This window comes from Bos indicus x Bos taurus, chromosome 2, assembly GCF_003369695.1.
Source record: "Bos indicus x Bos taurus breed Angus x Brahman F1 hybrid chromosome 2, Bos_hybrid_MaternalHap_v2.0, whole genome shotgun sequence".
NCBI classification, from domain to species: Eukaryota; Metazoa; Chordata; class Mammalia; order Artiodactyla; family Bovidae; genus Bos; species Bos indicus x Bos taurus.
Window position 1 is genome coordinate 618,168 of NC_040077.1, and position 21,107 is coordinate 639,274.

At 38.7% G+C, this 21,107-nt stretch overlaps 1 protein-coding gene across 5 annotated transcripts in view; it reads right to left on the reverse strand.

Moving 5' to 3' along the window:
• Positions 1-21,107, reverse strand: part of HERC2 (HECT and RLD domain containing E3 ubiquitin protein ligase 2) — a 235,078-nt gene that overhangs the window by 120,713 nt on the left and 93,258 nt on the right. For 4 of the 5 annotated variants that reach the window (XM_027554355.1, XM_027554357.1, XM_027554356.1 and 1 more), the window contains 12 exons: positions 17,008-17,178; positions 16,546-16,649; positions 15,526-15,676; positions 12,164-12,378; positions 11,789-11,921; positions 11,564-11,691; positions 11,278-11,473; positions 8,628-8,761; positions 7,904-8,077; positions 7,689-7,825; positions 7,425-7,576; positions 6,578-6,769 (listed from right to left, as the gene is read on the reverse strand). In XM_027554355.1, coding sequence (XP_027410156.1) covers positions 6,578-6,769; positions 7,425-7,576; positions 7,689-7,825; positions 7,904-8,077; positions 8,628-8,761; positions 11,278-11,473; positions 11,564-11,691; positions 11,789-11,921; positions 12,164-12,378; positions 15,526-15,676; positions 16,546-16,649; positions 17,008-17,178 — 1,887 coding nt within the window. The remainder of the gene's footprint in view (positions 1-6,577; positions 6,770-7,424; positions 7,577-7,688; positions 7,826-7,903; positions 8,078-8,627; positions 8,762-11,277; positions 11,474-11,563; positions 11,692-11,788; positions 11,922-12,163; positions 12,379-15,525; positions 15,677-16,545; positions 16,650-17,007; positions 17,179-21,107) is intronic. The other variant, XM_027554358.1, reaches the window with a different exon arrangement.

Genomic DNA, 21,107 nt, shown 5'->3' on the forward strand with positions numbered 1-21,107 from the left:
TGAATACATTTTGCGATAAGGAAAAAAGGAGAATCTTTTTTTAAGTGATTTGTATTTTGTGGCTATTGTATGTGAATATATACAGAAAATTTAATATAAAATATTGTATGCTTATGATTTCTTATATGAAGGAGAATCACCTTGATTAGAGAAAGCAACAAAGAGAGATATGTATTCATTGGACACAACTCCTTGGCTTTTCACAGTCAGTACTGTTAACAGAGGAAGCCCCCATAATTAACAATTTGTGCTCTTTTACCTATTGGAGTCTCTGGAAAAAAAGGGAGACAACAGGAAAATAGAGGCAACTTTAGATGGAGATATATTTTTAAGATTTTTAAAAGCAATTTTTAGTTGCTAATGAGGTCCACAGAAATCAGATGCTGACTCAGAGTCTGGTGCATATTTCTGAATGGGTCCTGTGGGCACAAAGACTAGCAAAATCAAATTGCTTAGGAAAGCTTTGCTCTTTGATTTGGATTTAGAACACTGGCTCTGCAGTATCTAAACATTTCAGCAAAGAACAACATTATAAATGAATCAGATTTACCAGACATGAAGAGACATTCTATACACAACCAGCAGAAAACACACTCTTCTCAAGTGTTCACAGGGAACACCCTTCAGGAGAGGTCACAAAATGATAAACTGAAATAAACTAAAATCATATAAATTATATTCTCTGATCACAGTGGAATGAAACTAGAAATTACAACAAAAGGTAGGAATGTCATAAATATGTGAAAACTAAACAACACACAAGTATGTGAAAACTCAACGGGACAAAGAAAGAAAAACCACGACAAAAAGTAATACTTTGAAACAAATGAAAACAAAAACCCAATATAGCAAAGCTTAAGAGATGCAGCAAAAACAGTACTAAGGAGGAAATTTAAATCTATAAATGCATACTTAAGATCTCAAAACAACTAAACAACTTAACTATACCTGGGGGAACTAGAAAAATAAGAACTAAGTAAACCTAAAGGTAGCAGAAGGGAAATAACAAACATTAGAACAGAGATAAATAGAACAATAGAATCAACAGTGAACAGTATGTGATGGCTGGATGGCATCATATCCATCTCTTACATCACATACATCTCTTCTTAAACTGGTAAAGTCTACCAAACACTAAAGAAGAATCAACACCAATTCTAACTCTTTCAAAGACAGAACAAGAGGGAACTACTCGCTAACGTACTCAATGAGGCCAGCATTACCCTGATAACAACAACAACAAAAATCTATAAAATATTGCTCAAAGAAATGAAAGAAGACCTAAACAAATATAAAATAATCTCATATTCATGGAATAAAAGACTTAATATTGTTAAGAGGGCAGTACTCTCCAAAAGGACCTACGTACAGATTCAATACAATCCTTGAAAATTTCAATGGCCCTTTAGCAAACACGGAAAAGCCAGACCAGGAAGTCATATGGAAATGCAAGGGACCAGAAATAACTAAAATAAGCACAAGAAAGAAAAAGCTGAAAGACAATTTTAAAACTTAACACAAAGCTTTTATCAGTGTTCAAAACAGTGTGGGATTAGTGCAATGACAGACACACAGAACAACACAAACAAAACTGAGATTCTAGAAGGAAACTTAAATAGCTACAGTCAAGATGATTTCTGACAAGGGTGCTAAGAATTTGAGAAGTCTTTCCAAAAAATGATACTGAAACAACTGGATAACCAAAAAATTAATAAAGTGAACCCTCATCTCACATCATATTAAAAAAATCATCTTAAAGTGGATCATAAAACTAAATACAAGACTTGATGAAGAAAATATAATGGGTAATCCTCATGACCTTGGATTTGCCAAGTATTTCTTAGACATAACATCAAAAGCACAAGCAACAGAAGAATAATAAGAATACTAATAAATAAAGTAGACATTTTATAATTTCTGTAAACCAAAGTAAAATAAAACCCAGAATGGAAAAAAAAAAAAAGTCCTCCAATCATATCACTGTTAACAGTCTAGTATCTAGAATGTCAAAGGACCTCTACAACTCAACAACACACACAACTGAATTTTTAAATGAGCAAAGGACCTGAATAGACATTATTTCCTAGATATACAAATGGCCAAGAAGTATGGGTACAGAGACTAATGTCATTCAGTATTGTTGTTGTTTGGCCACTAAGTTATGTCTGCCTCTTTGTAACCCCATGGACTGTAGCATGCCAGGCTCCTCTATCCTCCACTGTCTCCCAGAGTTTGCTCAAATTAATGTCTATTCAGTCAGTGATGCTATCTAACCATCTCATCCTCTGCCGCCCTATCTCCTTTTGCCTTCAATATTTCCTTGCATCAGGGTCTTTTCCAATGAGTTGGCTGGTCGCATCAGGTGGCCAAAGTATGGGAGTTTCAGCATCAGTCCTTCAAATGAATATTCATGGTTCATTTCCTTTAGGATTTACTGGTTTGATCTCCTTGCAATCCAAGAGACTCTCCAGAGTCTTCTTCAGCACCACAATTTGAAAGCATCAATTCTCTGGCACTCAGCCTTCTTTATGGTCCAACTCTCACATGCGTACATGATTACAGTAAGTTTGCTGGCAAAGTGACATTTCTGCTTTAAAATATGCTCTCTAGTTTTCTCATAGCTTTCCTTCCAAGGAGCAAGAGTCTTTTAATTTAATGGCTACAGTCACCATTCACAGTGATTTTTGAGCCCAATAAAATTGATCACTGCTTCTACTTTTTCCCTTTCTATTTGCCATGAAGTGATAGGACCAGATGCCATGACCTTATTTTTTGTTTTTAACGTTGAGTTTCAAGCCAGCTTTTTCCCCTCTCCTCTTTCACCCTCTCCAAGAGGCTCTTTAGTTCCTCTTCACTTCCTGCCATTAAAGCGGCATCATCCGCATATCTGAGATTATTGATATTTCTCCCAGCAATCTTTGATTCCTCCAACTCAGTATTTCACATGATGTACTCTACAAGAAAGTTAAATAAGCAGGGTGACAATATACAGCCTTCTCATACTCTTCTATCAATTTTGAACCAATCCATTGTTCCATGTCCAGTTCTAACTTTTTCTTCTTGACCCACTTACAGGTTTCTCAGGAGAAAGGTAAGGTGGTTTGGTATTCCCATCTCTTTAAGAATTTTCCACAGTCAAAGACTTTAGCAATGAAGCAGAATTAAGATGTTTTCTGGAACTCCCTTGCTCTCACCATGATGCAACAAATGTTGGCAATCTGATCTCTGCTTCCTCTGCCTCTTGAAACCCAGCTTGTACATATGGAAGTTCTTGGTTGAAGTCCTGGTAATGGACTTCCCTGGTGGCTCAGATAATAAAGTGTCTGCCTACAATGCGGGAAACCCAAGTTCATTCCCTGAGTCAGGAAGATCTCCTGGAGAGGGAAATGGCAACCCACTCCAGTACTCTTGCCTGGAAAATCCCATGGCCAGAGAAGCCTGGTAGGCGACACTCACTCCACAGGGTCGCAAAGACTCGCACACGACTGAGCAACTTCACTTTGTTTCTTTCTTTCTTTCTTTCTTACCAATATGCAAAATGAGTGCAACAGTACAGTAGTTTGAATATTTGTTGGCATTGCTTCTTCTTTGGGATTGGAGTGAAAACTGACCTTTTCCAGTCCTGTAGCCATTGAGTTTTCTAAATTTGCTGACATACTGACTGCAGCACTTTGACAGCATTATCTTTTAGGAATTTAAATAGCTCAGCTGGATTTCCATCACCTCCTCTTATTTTGTTCATAGTAATGCTTCCTAAAGCCCACTTGACTTCATACTCCAGGATGTCTTGCTCCAGGTGAGTGAAAACACCATTCTGGTCATGCCGCCAGTCACCAATACCTTCATTGTATACCTCTGTGTATTCACGCCACCTCTTCTTTCCAGTCTCTTCTGCTTCTGTTAAGTGGGTGTCCTTTCTGTCCTTTATCATACCCATCCTTGTATGAAATGTTCCCTTGATAATATATCTCCAACTTTCTGGAAGAGATCTCTTGTCTTTTCCCATTCTGTTGCTTTCCTCCATTTCTTTGCACTGTTCATTTAATAAGGCGTTGCCAGTCTGTGGAACTCTGCATTCAGTTGGATATATCTTTCCCTTTCTCCCTTGCCTTTCACTTCTTTTCACAGCTATTTGTAACGCCTCCTCAGACAACCACTTTGCCTTCTGCATGTCTTTTTCTTTGAGATGGTTTTGGTCACTGCCTCCTGTACAATGTTATGTACCTCTGTTCATAGTTCTTCAGGCACTCTGTCTACCAGATCTAATCCCTTGAATCTATTTGTCATCGCCACCATACAATCATTAAGGGATTTGATTTAGGTTATAACTGAATGGTCTAGTGGTTTTCCCTACTTTCTTCAATTTAAGCCTGAATTTTGCTACACGGAGCTCATGATCTGAGCCACAGTCAGCTCTAGGTCTTGTTTTTACTGACTATATAGAGCTTTTCCATCTTTGGCTACAAAGAACATAATTAATCTGATTTCAGTATTGACCATCTGATGATGTCCATGTGTGGAGTTGTCTCTTGGGTTTGTTGGGGAAAGGGTGTTTGCTATGACCAGTGTGTTCTCTTGACAAAACTCCAACCCCATATTTGCCTGTCATTCTGAGTATATTTTCACTTCCCATTTTTGCATTCCAATCCCCTATGGACATCACTTTTTGGTGTGAGTTCAAGAATGCGTCATCAGCTCAGTTCAGTCGCGCAGTCATGTCTGACTCTTTGTGACCCCATGAATCACAGCACGCCAGGCCTCCCTGTCCATCACCAACTCCCAGAGTTCACTTAAACTCATGTCCATCGAGTCGGTGATGCCATCCAACCATCTCATCCTCTGTCGTCACCTTCTCCTCCTGCCCCCAATCCCTCCCAGCATCAGGGTCTTCGCATCAGATGGCCAAAGTATTGGAGTTTTAGCTTCCACATCAGTCCTTCCAATGAACACCCAGGACTGATCTCCTTTAGGATGGACTGGTTGGATCTCCTTGCAGTCCAAGGGGCTCTCAAGAGTCTTCTCCAACACCACAGGTCTTCACAAAACTGGTCAACTTCAGCTTCTTCAGCCTCAGTGGTTGGGGCATAGACTTGGATTATTACTATGATGCTGAAAGGTTTGCCTTGGAAATATATCAAGATCATTCTGTCTTTTTTAGATTGCACCCAAACACTGCATTTCAGGCTCTTTCATAGCCTTCTGTGAAGGCTACTTCATTTCTTTTAAGGGATTCTTGGCCACAATAGTAGACATAATGCTCATTTGAATTAAATTCACCCATTCCCATCCATTTTAGCTCACTGATTGCTAAGATGTCAATGTTCATTCTTGCTATCTCCTGCTTCACCACGTCCATCTTACCATGATTCAAGGACCTAACATTTCAGGTTCCTATGCAATATTGTTCTTTACAGTATTGACTTTACTTTCACCACCAGACACTCCATACCTGAGCATTGTTTTCACTTCTCCCTAGCCACTTCATTCTTTCTGGAGCTATTAGTAACTGCTCTCCTCTCTTCCCCAGTAGCATACTGGATACCTTCCAACCTGGGGAGCTCATCTTCTGCTATCTTATTTTTTTGCCTTTTCATACTGTCCATGGGGTTCTCCAGGCAAGAACACTGCAGTGGTTTGCTATTCCCTCCTCCAGTGGACCACAGTCTGTCAGTACTCTTCACTGTGACATTCTGGGTGGCCCTGCCCAGCATGGCTCATCACTTCACTGAGTTATGCAAGACCCTTCACCACAAGGCTGAGACCCATGAAAGAACACTCAGTATTAGAGAAGCATAAAACAAATCATAATGAAATATCACTTCACACTAACTTGAGTAGCCTAAATTAAAAACAAAAAAAATCAGAAAATAGCTTGCGTTGGCAAGGACATGGAGAAGCTGCAACTCTTGGCCCACTGTGGGTGAAAATGTAAGATGATATAGTGCTGTGGAATGGTCTGGCAATTTCTGAGCAAGCTGAACATAGGAATACCATATGACCCTGCAATTCTAGTCCTATGTATATAACAAAGGGACTGCTAACAAGTTTGCAAATAAAAACCTGTACACAGATTTCCTAGCAATACTATTTAGCATGGCCAAAAGGTAGATATAAGCCAATAGCCATCAAAGGATGAACAGAACATAGTATATTCATATAATATTTATTAGCCATAAAAAGAAATGAAGTATTGATATTAATGCATGCTAAATAAGCCAGATACAAAAGGCTGAAATTTGTTTGTATGATTTCATTTGTATGAAATATCCAAACAAGTAAGTCCACAAAGATCGAAAGCAGATTTGCTACTGCCAATAATTAGGGGAGTGGGAAGTCAGGAGTCACTGGTAAATGGACATGTGTTTGCATTTCAGGTGATAAACAGTTATAGACAACAGCATTAATGCTTGCACAACATTGTGGATGTGATTACTGACAATAAATTATAAAATTACTTAGAATGGTAAATTTTATGTTATTTGTACTTATCCACCAAAAAAAAAAAAAGTTTATAGAAAGAGAGATCAAGACAAACCAATGAAATTTTCACAAGTGACTTAGGGCAATGCCAACCCACCAATGAGACGAAGTGCTGTCTGTGTAAGAGCGAGCGTGCCAGAATTCAGCAGAAGGCTCAGATTGTGGGCACCGTGCTGCAGGGTGAGCATACTGAGCATTACCAGGAGAAAGCGAGCTTGTGGGGTCGTCCCCAGGCTTGGTCCTGATGGGTTCTCATTTGTAATTGTTTGCAAGGGGACAGGCTGGATACCTAAAAGGCATTGGCACTCAAATAAATTTCTTGTGCATTGATCCAAGAACATACACAAAGCAGAAATCATTAGCAATTTTTTTTAGTAAGTCTGTCTTTTTCATCAGATATCCAGAGTGTGGACATTGGGCAGTTCCGTATTACTCTGCAATAATCATACCACCGTCACTTCACATGTAGCTGTCTCCATGTATCTACAAAACTTGTAACTCTGCTCTTCTAAATATCCCTAGTGACTCACTCCTTTCATGTCAATTACAAGAGAGAGATTTCACTTGTCTTCCACAAAACCAATCCTCCCTCTTCTCTGTAGATGCTTAAATTGTTAAGGAAATTATGTACTAATAAAAAATACATTTTAAGGTATACTGTGTGATACACTTGAAAATGTTAAAATACAAAAGCTTTGTATTAGGATAGTACAATATTACATCTTCTGTCAAATTCTGAAAGTTTAGTTTAGAATATGAGAAAGTTTAAAGCAGCTTAGATTATCATTCTAATGTACAAAGTTATGAAAGTCTTCAAAGCAAAAATTAGCATTTCAAAGTTTCCAGAATATATAATTAAGAGACAAACTAAGAAATAATGCTGATATCATTGACATCAATAGCAATTTTAATATAGCCTTTTAACCACCAGATTTTTAACTCACCAAGTTCTTTAAATTTGGTATTTGCATCTATCAAAACATTTCGAATATTCTGAACAGCCCAAGTATACAGCTTGCCAAAAGTAACTTCAAGCAGCATCCGATTAAAAGGTGGGATCAAATCAACATCCTTTAAACAGTCGGTAAGGGGTTCCCTTCAAACAAAGATGAAGAAGTTTACTCAGAATATTGCAGACTTTTAACTTCAATAAAACAATGCTCTGTTGTCACAGCTTCCCTTAATTAAGAAAAAACATAAAGTTTTACCCTATATCAATCCCTTCTGGAATAAGTCTCTGCCATCCACAGAACATAGCATACTGCACAGATGGAAGTAAGAAATTTTTGGCTGCCAGTTTTAAAATTGTATCTATCCCTTCCAGGCGAACTTCTGCTCTCTCCAACTGTGAAAAAAATCAATGCATACTGTTAAGTGTTTACGTATTATCCAAGACAGAGAAGAATGGTCTTACCAAGTTTACCTGTTTCAGTAAGCACTTTCTCATTTTTTCCACGTCCACTGGCTCTTCTTTAAGGGCAAATTCAGCAATTGTGCTGAGGAGTGCAGACTGAGGATACAAACCCTGAACATTCTGCTTCAACCACTTGTATCTGTGAACACCTGTAACCGTACTCAACAGTGGCTGCCACTTATCCTGACAAACGAAAACCATTTTCACCATCAGTTAACCCTATTCATATTAAGATGTGCTCTAAAACAATTACTCAAAGAAAATATAAATAAATGCCACTAGGTTTAAATTGGTAACATATTTTAACTTTAGGAACCAATGATAAAAACAACCATGTCGTAAACAGTCTTACAAATCAATGTATAATCTGTATACTTATGTACTTTGGAACTGGCTAACTTGACAAAGTTAAATTATCATCCATGTTAACAGTTTTTGGAGCAAAGGATACATTCAATGAATGAGTGAATAAATGAATGAATGAGTAAAATGGTGAACAAATAATGACACAGTATACAGCTAAGAGTAAAAGAAAACACTTCTCCAGCTATTGATTTGACCAGGGCACCATAAGTAAAGTGCATTTAAGCATCGCTGGGGCAGTTATTCATGCTGTTGGTAACTACCATAGTCTCTACTCATATTCAAAAACAAAGCAACAATACTTGTGGATTCCCTTCCAATGTGCTGTGCTTCTATATAGTCAGTCTTAGAATCACAAAAAATACTTCACCTTGGGTGATTTAATTGTAATGGGTCTTTTGTCCACATTTATAGGACTGTGAGGCAAAATGCAAGCTTCTTCTAAATCACTCTCTCCATTTCCAATTTTTTCTTCTTCCTCAGTAGATTCTGGTTTCTTAGGAACTATGTTTAAAAACATCATTCATTACAAAAATCCTTAAACATGATTTTACATTAAGAAATGTTTAAATTTGCATGAAGGTAGAGAATATGAATATTCTTTTCAAAGAAACATGTAAATATCATTGTCAAGTGCTCAAATTACAAAAAGTAAAGACTATCATAATTATTCTCACATGACATTCAGTAATAACTCCCTGCCACTGCATGTCAGGGACAGAAAGATAGTGACAATGTTACAATGGAGAGAAGCCCTAAAGAATGAGAAGCCCAGAGGCTGACAAACTTTTTCATAAAGGGACAGAGAATGAATAGAGTGAATATTTTAGTCTTTGCAGGCTATTCAATCTACTGCAAATACTCTACTGCTGCAGCATGAAAAGTAGCTAACTTTATTTGTGAACGCTGTTAAACTTCAAATAATTTTCATGTGTCACGTTCTTCTTTGTTTTTTATAAAATAACTTAAATGGAAAACCCAGCATTAGCTCACAGGGAGTACACAGTAAATGGCAGGCTACATTTGTCAACAGATCCTACTGTGCCCACTCAGGACTAGTATATTGGTTCTGTCACCGGGGTACAACTGAATCAATTAGATGCCTTTGGCTATGTTAGTCATCTTGTTTTTTAGCTATGTTTAGTCTTTTTTTTTTTTTTTGGCTGTGCTAGGTCTTCATTGCAGCTCTTGGACGCTTTCTTGCCACGTGCAGGCTTCCACGAGTTGTAGTATGTGTGCTTCTTTTTGTGGAGCATGGGCCCTAGAATGTAGGGGCTCAGCTGCTGTGGCTCACAGGCTTAGCTGCCCCACAGCATGTGGAATCTCAGTTCCCTGACCAGGTATCAAACCTGCATCCCCTGAATTGGGAGGCAGATTCTTAACCTCCTGGCCACCAGTGAAGTCCCTTAAGTTAGTCTTTTAAATGAGAGATTGAATTTGCAATTTAATATGTGGTGTTGCTTCTCTACTTTTGGTACTCTTCAAGGCTTTTAGTCTAATTCTTCTACTTTATAATATAATTAACAGACAACACAATAAAACACTAACATATCAAGTCTGGGTTGCTCAAACCCTGCAAATTCCCAAGAAAGGCCTGTATCATCTGCACTGGCCCTTGCCCAACTTCTATGAATTGAGCTCTGAAACCTGGACATGCTCTCACTGAGAAGAATGTGCCTCAGGCATAGGACCACCTCAACCAGAGTGAACAGAGTTTGTGACTTATGTCAACTGTTCTACTCTGGATGGAGTCTGGGAAGCTGAGAGCAATCATGCAAGCCCCACGTGACCATGTGACTGACAATCAACAACAACCCTGGACACCAAGGTTCAGGCAAGCGTCCCTGACAGATAGCTTTGTCACATGTCACTGCTGAGAGAACCAAGCAGGACTCTGTGATTCACTAGAGCGAACACTGGAAGGAAGCCTGGGCCCGGTTTCCTCTGGAATTTCCTCCATGTGTCAATTTTTGCTAATCTTCCTCTGTTCTTTTTCATAGTAATAACCAAGAGTACAATAGCTCTTCTGAGTCCTATAGTACCCTACCAGTGAATCAAAAAATTAGCATAAGACCAGTAATATTAATTATTCAAAAACTGCAATTAAATATATAACCCACATCAAGACATTTTAAGAGGTGACCATGTGAGCTCAGAGTCCAGGGAGGCAACAGCCACATGGGGATGGGACTGTTCTCCTTCCAGCTGAGATCCTATCTCCTGAGTCTCCTGGCCTCCTGGGTTAAAGGGGTCTCAGAAGTGCTCTTGCCCTATTTCCTAATTCAAAGCATTTCCAGGATCCAGATAAGCTATGGTTCAAGCCCAGGAACAAATAGTCTTCCATGACATTATTGTTTGTAATATTCATCAAAAACTCACTAATTAATATTGCTTAAAAGGCTGATCTGGGCATAAATCAATATAATTCATAAGAGTATAATCAGATACCTTGGTAGGTTTGTTTATAATCACAAATGACCAAATTATAAAGCTTTTTAAGTATTTTCACTCAAACTTTGGTTAATACAAAAACTCTTTTTCCTATCCCTACACAGCTGCTTCCTGAAAATAGCAGTAACTCTTTTGGTTCCTATTATAACAATCCTCCATGCTTCAGAATATTCAATATTTCCAAATAAAAACATTTATTCACAAGAATGGCAAGAATAATTGCCCCTGGAAAGATTAAATCCATTACCGGATTAATTAAATCTCATTACTGGGACAACTGATTTAAAAAACACTTCACCTTTACCATCAATTTAATAAAGTTCACAGTATTTTTCAGTATCAGTTTACTAGTTACCAAATCATAACACATTCAGTCCCAAAGCTGCAACATTATCTCATGTCTTGGTAAAATAAGCAGCATTTGTATACTTAATCATAAATACACATAAAAACACTATAGCAGTTGTGAAAATGCCCATGTGGTGAGCAACAGCCAACAGCCTCACTCAAACCACAGACAGGAGGGGGACACAGGTGAAAGCATCCCCCTATACCCTTTACCTTCTTACCTCTCTTCTTCCTTCGTTCTCGAATTATCTTCTGAGCTATCCTTTTCCAACGGGGCAAAGAACTTAAGAGTTTAAATTTGGACATTATAGAGAGGTCATTACAAACTGCAGGTCTCAGTTCATTAAAGAGGAACCTCAATCGTTCAATGACTGGGGCACAGACTTCCTTGTAAGAACGGCCCTGTTCTTGATGTGTCTACAAAGTTAAATATGAAAGGACAACTTAACAACAATACCCCACCAACTGTCCACAAAGCATAGAAGAAAAGAATCAAAATCTACTTACCTTAATGAGTGAGCATTTTGCTTGATAAACAACTCTACAAACATCCACCACTGATTTAGGCAACGTTCTATGCTTTACTTGCTCAATACCAAGTGTACCTGCATGAACTAAAGATAATGCCACGTGACCTGTGAAAGATATTTAAGATAAAGTGAATATTAGTTATGACTGTGAAATATGTCAGTTGTAAGATCTATAGTACCGATAAAATACTGAGATTCATACCTAAATCTTCATGTTTTAAGAGGCAACATAACAGTAAGCGGCCAACCTCCTCCACAGGATGCTCAGGGGGAAAGGTGATGGGTGTGGTCAAGTGGCACTGCCTACAGTATCTTTCAATCTGACACAGAAAGTCCTGCAACAGAAACAGCTGGAGGTAACTTCAAAGCCAACCTTGCAACATCGTCATAAATTCTAAGTGCTGCAACTTCTGATGCACTTGTGATCAGCGATGCTTCTAAAACTTCACTGGACACCGAAGTGAACCAGCCTCTTAACATCCCTCCAAATAAGATGCAAATGAAGTCTGTGCTAAGCTGTTCACAAGTCAAAGTCCTAAGGTAAACAGAAGGCACAGTGTGGGAAGGCCTCACTCACCTTCACATTGTGATCCTGAATGTTATTGTCAGCGATGGCTTGCAGGAATGCCTGGGCATGGTCCCCCAGGGCCTGTCTGTGGGAGCAGAGCCGGGACTTGCTGGCAGGAGTGCCCCCAGGAGAGCTACAGTGGTCCTCATCTTTCTCCTCATTGTAGCTGTAGTGGATCTGGCTAGTCTGCAGGCCGCCGGAGAAGATGGATGACTGAAGCCACTCTAGAGAGTGCATATACAAAGGTTAAAACAAAATCTGAGTGCACCATTCAGAAATAAACACTAGGGGAAAAAGAAAACTAAGTACTTCATTTAGAAGGTGAAATTCAGGATCACTCATATGCAAGTCTCATCTAACATATTTATATAGATTGGCTTATAATTCCTATGTCTACCTGAAAAAAGGTAACACCTTCCAGTTACTCAACACATCTTAAGTATGGAATCAAAACCCAAAATAATAGTTCCGATCCAACATTTACTGGATACCTGTTCAAGTATAGAGCTGTCCAGTTTCACAGATACCATGTGAAACTGAGTCTGTTTCTAACAGGGAAAAGAAAATGAGATACCACTTACACAAGTAATCCCCAACTTCAGTTGGGATAACTATACACTACAAAGTCTATGGTGGGAATGTGCGGAAGCAAACACCCCATTATTTGGAGGGCTCATACAGAATTTTTTTGTGATCTGGATGAAGACCAAGACACTGAGCATATAGGTAGGAGAACAGCACATGTGAAGGGTTCCAAGGAGAAAAACATGTTCGGGGTAATACATCTCCCTAAAGCATTAACCAAAAGACTAGTTCCAAATTGGGAAAGGAGTACATCAAGGCTGTATACTGTCACCCTGCTTATTTAACTTAGATGCAGAATACATCATGCAAAATGCTGGGCTAGATGAAGCACAAGCTGGAATCAAGATTGCCAGGAGAAATATCAATAACCTCAGATATGCAGATGACATCACCCTTACGGCAGAAACTGAAGAGGAAATAAAGAGCCTCTTGATTAAAGTGAAAGAGAAGAATGAAAAAGTTGGCTTAAAACTCAACATTCAAATAACGAAGATCATGGAATCTGGTCCCATCACTTCATGGCAAATAGATGGGGAAACAATGGAAACAGTGACAGACTATTTTGGGGGGCTCCAAAATCGCTACAGATGGTGACTTGCAGCCATGAAATTATAAGACGCTTGCTCCTTGGAAGAAAAGCTATGACCAACCTAGACAGCATATTAAAAAGCAGTTTAATATGTGACAGTGATTAATTTGTTGACAAAGGTCCATCTAGTCAAAGCTACGGCTTTTCCAGTAGTCATGAGTGGATGTAAGAGTTGGACCATAAACAAAGCTGAGTGTCAAAGAATTGATGCTTTTGAACTGTGGTGTTGGAGAAGACTCTTGAGAGCCCCTTAGGCTGCAAGGAGATCAAACCAATCAATCCTAAGGGAAATCAGTTCTGAATATTTATTGGAAGGACCGATGTTGAAGCTGAAGCTCTAATACTCTGGCTACCTGATGCAAAGAACTTGTTCACTGGAAAAGACCATGATGCTGGGAGAGACTGAAGGCAGGAGGAGAAGGGGCAACAGAGGATGAGATGGTTGGATGGCATTACCAACTTAATGGACATGAGTTTGAGCAAGCTCTGGGAGTTGGGGATCGACAAGGAAGCCTGGCATGCTGCAGTCCATGGGGTTGCAAAGAGTCAGACACAACTGAGCGACTGAACTGAGAGCATTAATCAAATAATAATAATGAGAGACTACTGAATATACAAGACAAGAACTTAAGTAAGGGATGGATGCTTGGAAACCTGAGATCCAGTATGTTGTAAAGGAGACCTGTGTGATGCACAGGCCAAGCACCATAAAAGCAAGTCCTCTATCAGTGCCAATGGGAATACCCATATAACTGCTATGATGACTAAACTGAGATTCACCTCAAAGAATCAGCTTTTATAACTACAGATTTTTTTTCAATAACTTGTGCTATCAGAGTATTTCTCCAAAACCCAAGCAATCAAAACTGGGTTGACTCAATGTTCTTTTACTGGAAATTTAGATATTAAAGTATTCAGAGCATTCTCCAAAGTGCCACATTAATTCTTCCAAAACACAATCGTGACCATACCTTCCCTGAACCTCTCCATTTAGAACTCCCTCTTGTCTCTCTGCTCCAGTGGTGGCTTCTGATGTCCTAGAATGGAGAGACCCCCACACCACAAGCCCACAGTACCTACTGCTCCCCTCTACTCTGACACCTTGCAGTTCCTAGTTGATTTAGAAGAAGACAAGATCACCATCTTAGACGCTCTGAGGCAGCAAAGTGTACAGCACCTGCACCAAAGGTTTGTCCAGAAGGCAGGATGAGTAGGCACCATGGCAATCCTTGCCCACTAGCTTTCTCCCCTAACCCTCCACATGCACCAGCCCAAAGCTGATTTTCTCAATGTTGCCCTCACACACCCAGTCTGCTAGGACTCCAATTTCACGATAGTTCCACCTCCATGAAATCTTTCCCTCCACCCACTCCTTACCTCCCAAACCACTTATAAATGACTCAATTTTATCTTCTACCACCATCCAACCTGACCTGTTTATGACGTCTAGGTACAGGAAGTAACTAAGGGCAGCTGCTGCTGCTGCTGCTGCTGCTGCTAAGTTGCTTCAGTCATGTCTGACTCTGTGCAACCCCATAGACGGCAGCCCACCAGGCGCCTCTGTCCCCAGGATTCTCCAGGCAAGAATACTGGAGTGAGTTGCCATTTCCTTCTCCAAGCTAAGGGCAGGGTGCATCTAATTCTATACCTGCTTACATCCTCAGTGCCTAACATGGTAACTTCCATGAGAAATTACTCAAGAGATGTGCACGGGACAGTCAGTGGAGAAACAGATAGAGAAATACATAAATATGTTGAGTCATTCAAATGTATTATATGGGATATGGAGAAAATGTAATATTCTAGGTGGTTACGAATGTTGCCATCTCAAAATACACTGGATTGGAGTCTGGTAAAAACACAATCCTCAAACAGAACACCATCCTGAGGAACCGTCAGTCCACAACATGTAGACTTCTAGGCAGCAGGGAGCTGAGCCAATCTGTCAGAGGATGTGGAAGTGAGACCACACACAAGCTCAACCTTCCTGCACACCTGTCAGCTTGCTTCCTGTGATGCCACAGATCACACAAATGAAAGCCACTCACAGCTATTTCTATGAACTGGTTTAGTCTCACTATCCTTATATTTCCTCATCAACAACTGTGCTCATTCTTCTTCACTATCCTTAACGGCACTTACAGCTCCAGCTAAACTAACCTGCTAATCCGTTAACAGAAAACAAAATTTTTCTTACTGGCGCATTCGACCTCAACTGGAGACAGTGGTGTGCTCATAGCTAAATAGGAAGCATGTAATCCAAGGAGCAGGCCCAGATTCCTTTCAGTGTCTATAAGAGGTGAAGACAGACTTCCCAAATCTGGTATGGTAACAACTTCTTGGTCAGGCTGGGAAAGATAAATTTCATTATCAGTATGAAATGAAAATAGAATTAATTAACAACATTCAATCAAGAATTCCAACAGCTTTTATCCTTAAACAAGATATACTGCCATAATAAAGACTACGTCCTATAATAGTGAGCTCAGGCTGCCCCACAATAACAGAAGATTTTAATAACTGAGAGCAGACAGTACACATAGGTCTACTGGTAGCAAATCCAAAGCAATGATAAACGACTTAACTAGAAAATTCCTGAGGAAGTCAAACAGAAGGTAGAACAGAAAGGGTTCAAATGAAAATAATCTTAAACGCTGCTAGTCATATGACAACTTATAAACAAAATTAATTTTTCCCTTCATAAGATCCTTTAAACATTACCCTTGAGGCATAAATTAATACATTTTGTCACTTCTATATCCACATCTGGAAAGTCAATCTCAACATATAAATCCCAATGCTTATGAATATACAGAATGGGCATATTTCTATTCTAAAACACTATGCTATGAAATAGCTACTCCCAAAAAATACCTATCAAGATGTTAAGTCCTTCCAAATTTCTACATAGAATTACAATAAAATTGTAAAGATAAACAGTTAACTTTTGTGTGTGTGTGTGTGGTTCAGGGTTTGTATTTCTTACAAATTAACAATTTTAAAATAGTTTTTCAAGATCAGTACATCTTAAATCTTAATAGGAATAAATGGAAATTGGCTTATTTAAAAAATCTTAAAAGATCTTTGCTTTTCATTTAATGACCCCTTCCTCTAAAAGATCCAGCTATCAATACTTCAGGGTAAAAACCACTTATCAGAAATATCCAGAGAGGGTCCCCACTGATGTCCACCTTGCTCACCACACACACAGCCTCACCTCCAGATACTGACCAACACAGAAAGCATGCATTGATTCCCGTGTGTCTTCAAACTGCAAAGCAGCTTCCAAAGCCACCACTGGGTCTTCCCCTACAAACTGAGCTGAAATAAAACAGAAAAAAGTAACATGACTTCAGTACAGTTTGCCTAGCCATTTATTACATAAACAGGAAACAGACTGCGCAGGTTAACTCCAAAGTAATATGATCTCTCACCCTCTGCCAGGGCTGTCTGGGTCAACTCAGAACCTGGAACAAGTTCCAACAAGTGTTGGAACAAAAACTGCATAATTATAAGAAATTCTTTAAATATGTCTGAATTTGCTGTGATAGAAAGTCACTGATAGACTAAAATGTATGAGACCTGGAGCAGTTACTAAACTGATCATTTTAAACCAAATGGTCTACTTAAGATGACACATTCACAACCTTTATCCATAAAGTAAAAGGCAATGCCTTACCAAGAATACTATTTCCTGTTAATGACTGCGTCTGGAAGTCCTTTATATCATACACTTTTCCATCAATCACAGTCCAGAAGCCTCCATCTTTATTGTGGTTCTCCAAATCAGCTTTGCGTATAAGTGTTACTTCCTCATTATTTCTACAGTTCTGACCTGTAAAAAATGACTCTGTGTATACAGAAACCAAAATCAATGAATCAATAGATCAATAGATAAAACGACTTGAACAAATTGCGTGAAAGAACTACAAGGTGAAATAGACAAATCCACAAACACAATAAGAAATTAACATACATCTTACTATAACTAACACCACAAACAAAAATTCAACAAGGATACAGAACGATTTAAAAACAAAAACACAACGTGATAGGATGAACATTAAGTCTGGCCGTATACCAAGCATCAAGCAAACCTCAAAAATTTCAAATAAGTCAAGTTACAGAGCATGTAAAATGACTACAATGCAGTTAAGTTAAAAACAGCTAAGGGAATTCCCTGGTAATCCAGTGGTTAGGACTCTGTGCGTTCACTGTCAAGGGCCTGGGTTCAATCCCTGGTCAGGGAACTAAGATCCTGTAAGCTGTATGGTGTGGCCACAAATAAATAAATAAAACAAGTAAAAAAAAATTAAAATCCCTACATTTGAAATTATGCTGTCATTTTATATATATATATGTCATCCAAAATTCCCAGGAAAAAAATGACTGTGGAAATCAGAAAACTGAAACAAACAATAATGAAAATACTGCAAATCAACACTTGTGACATATAGCTAAGTATATTTTTGAAGCCATTTCTATCTTTAAATGTACATATTAGGAAAAAATAAAAGCTAAAAAGTTAATAAACATAAAATCAATAAAATTCAATGAGTTAAAATAATACTTCAAAAAAAGAGAAAACTTCACTAGTCAGCTTTGGAAGCATTAGGACTCCAACTTACTGTTACAAAAAGCAGTTCAGGTGGGCTGGGGGTGATGCTAGGATCGTGTCTTTCCTGTGCAAACTGTGCCTCGTGCCACCAGTTGAGGGCAGGGATGCTAGAGGACTGTAGAGCGGACACACTATATGAACCCCCTGGCCCACGTGACAGGACTGAAGGCGGGCCACCCAGCACCACGGGCAGAACAGAAAGCACACAGCATGACCTCAGCAACACTCCGACCCAACAAAACAGAAACCAAATCTCAGCAAACCTATCAGCAGTTTATAGAAAATATCACTGACAAAAGATGTTACGACTCGAAGAAGAGAATGCAATAAACCAAGTTTAGAAAATGTGAAATTCTCCAGAACAAACAGCCTACTTCTTTAAAAAACAAACAAAAAAAATAAACAGTACAACCAAAGTGAGGGAGGAGAGCCTGGAGATACGCTGCTGGGTAAAAAAAACAAGAAGTATATATGACCTTGATGACAGAGGACCTGTCTACATCCTGACTCAACATAACCACTAATAAAAAGAGTAATGAATCTGTTCATCTTAGAACAATGAGACTGTAGTTTCATTCTCCCAAAAAAGTTTTTATTGTTAACAGGTAAAGCATGTAAAAATCTTTAAAGACAGAAATTTGTTTTAAAATAATACAATCAATCAGATAAAAAGCATAGGAGAGCTTGGGGAATGTGAGGTTTTTGGGGTTTTTTTTTGCCACACCATGCAGCATGTAGGATCTTAGTTTCTGACTAAGGATTGAACCTGTGCCCCCTGCAGTGGAAGCCTGGAGTCCTAACCACCAGACTACCTGGGAAGTCCTTGGGAATGTAAATACTTGATTGTGCATTCATTATATTATTTTCTCTACTTTTATCTGTTGGAACATTTTCATAATAAACATTATAAAAATATCACTATGCTAACTAGCATAATTTCTCAAAAAGTTAGAAAAATTTCAGATTAAACCCTAAGGAAAAAATAAAAAAGTAAAGAACAGTGTAGTACCAGCACAATGACATTTAGAGCAATAGAACAGAAGAACCCAGAAATAAATCTTCACAATATATAGGCAATATTTTTTTTTTTTTTACAAGAACGGCAAGACCATTCAATGGGGAAAGGACAGTCTTTTCAAGAAATGGTGCTGCAAAAACTGAATATTCAAATGCAGATAAATCAAGTTGGACCTGTACCTTTTACCATACACAAAAATTAACTCAAAATAAATTAAAAACCTAAACATAAGAGCTAAAACTATAAATAAAACTCTTAGAAAAAAACAGGAGGAAAGCTTCATAACTCTGGATCTGTCAATCATTTTTTTAGACAAGACACCAAAAGCACAGACAACCTTCATTTAAAAAAAAAAAAAAATCAAAGGACACTATCAACAGAATGAAAAGGCAACCCACAGAATAAGAAAGGATTTGCAAGTCATACATATATTCTCAGAACATGTAACAAACTTCTTCAACTCAACAATGGCAACAAGAAATTTGATTTAAAAATAAGAAAAATACTTGAAGAGACATTCTCCAAAGATACGTACATGGTCAACAGGCTCATAAACAGATGCACACCACCACTAATCATCAGGAAAACCAAATCAAAACTACAATGCAATACCACTTGATCCTAATAGGATGGCCACTATTTTTTAACTTTTTATTTTGTATTAGGGTATAGTCAATTAACAAGGCTGATAGTTTCAGATGAACAGTGAAGGGACTCAGCCAAACATATCCACTCTCCCCAAAACTTCCCTCTCATCCAGGCTGCCAAATAACACTGAAGAGAGTTCCACATGCTATACAATAGGTCCCTATTGTTTATCCATTTTAAATATAGCAGTGTGTACATGTTCATCCTAAACTCCTTAACTATCTTATTCCCCATCCTTCCCCCTGCAATCTTAAGTTTGTTCTCTAAGACCGTGAGTCTCTGTTTCATAAGTTATTTCATTTGTATCATTTCTTTTTAGATTTCACATATATGGGCTGTCATATGGTATTTCTCCTGTCTGTCTGACTTACTTCACTCAGTATGACAATCTCCAGGTAGGATGGCTATTATTTAAAAAACAAACAAGTGTTGGCCAAGTAGGTGGAAAAACTAGAACTGTTCCTTTGTGCAATGCCTGTGGGAACTTCAAATGGCACAGCTACTGTGGTAAACAGAATGGCAATTCCTTAAGAAATTAAAAATGGAATTATCAAGTGCACTGGTGCTGAGTCACTCAGTTGTGTCCGACTCTTTGGCCCCATGGACTGCAGCCTGCCAAGCTCTTCTGTCTAGGGAACTGTCCAAGCAAGAATTCTGAACCAACTTTTGGCTATATACCCCAAAGAAGTGAAAGCAGGGACTCAGACATCTACACACCCATATTCACAGCAGCATTAATCACAGCAGCCAAAAGGTGGAAACAATCCACTATCCATTAACAGATGAATGTTACATCGTTATGGACAAAGAAGACATGAGATATATATACACACACAAATATGCAATAAAATACCACCCAGTCATAAACAAGAATGAAATTTGTCATCTGCAACATGAATAGAAAAAACTGTATAATCATCAAGAGATGCAGAAAAAAGTATTTGAGGAAGTTGGTGATGGACAGGGAGGCCTGGTGTGCTGTGATTCATGGGGTCGCAAAGAGTTGGACACAACTGAGCAACTGATCTGATCTGATCTAAATGTCCATTCAGAAATGAAAGGAAACATCCTTAATATTTTAAGGTATCTACAAAGAAAAAACAACAAATATCATAGTTCATACATGAACTTTGGCAAGTTTTTCCTCTGCTCCTAGGAGCAAGACAAGAGTGCCCATTATCACCATTTCTATTCCACAGTGCACTAGAGGTGCCAGCAAGTATAGTATGTTCTGGCAGGAAGTCACACTCAGAAGCAGACACAGGCAGAGAGTCACTGATTTAGTCAAAGGTGGTACTCCAGAGGACAGACCACAACAGTCCTTCCAGCGAGTGCTAGCACAATGATCCTACAGACAAAACGCCTATGGAAAAAAATGGCGTATGCTAGGCGTGGAGGTGGAACACTGAGTACTTCCCACTTCGTAGAGATGAAGACCAGTACAATCACTGTGGAAATCTGGCATTCTGTACTAAAGCACGCCTTACAAACCACC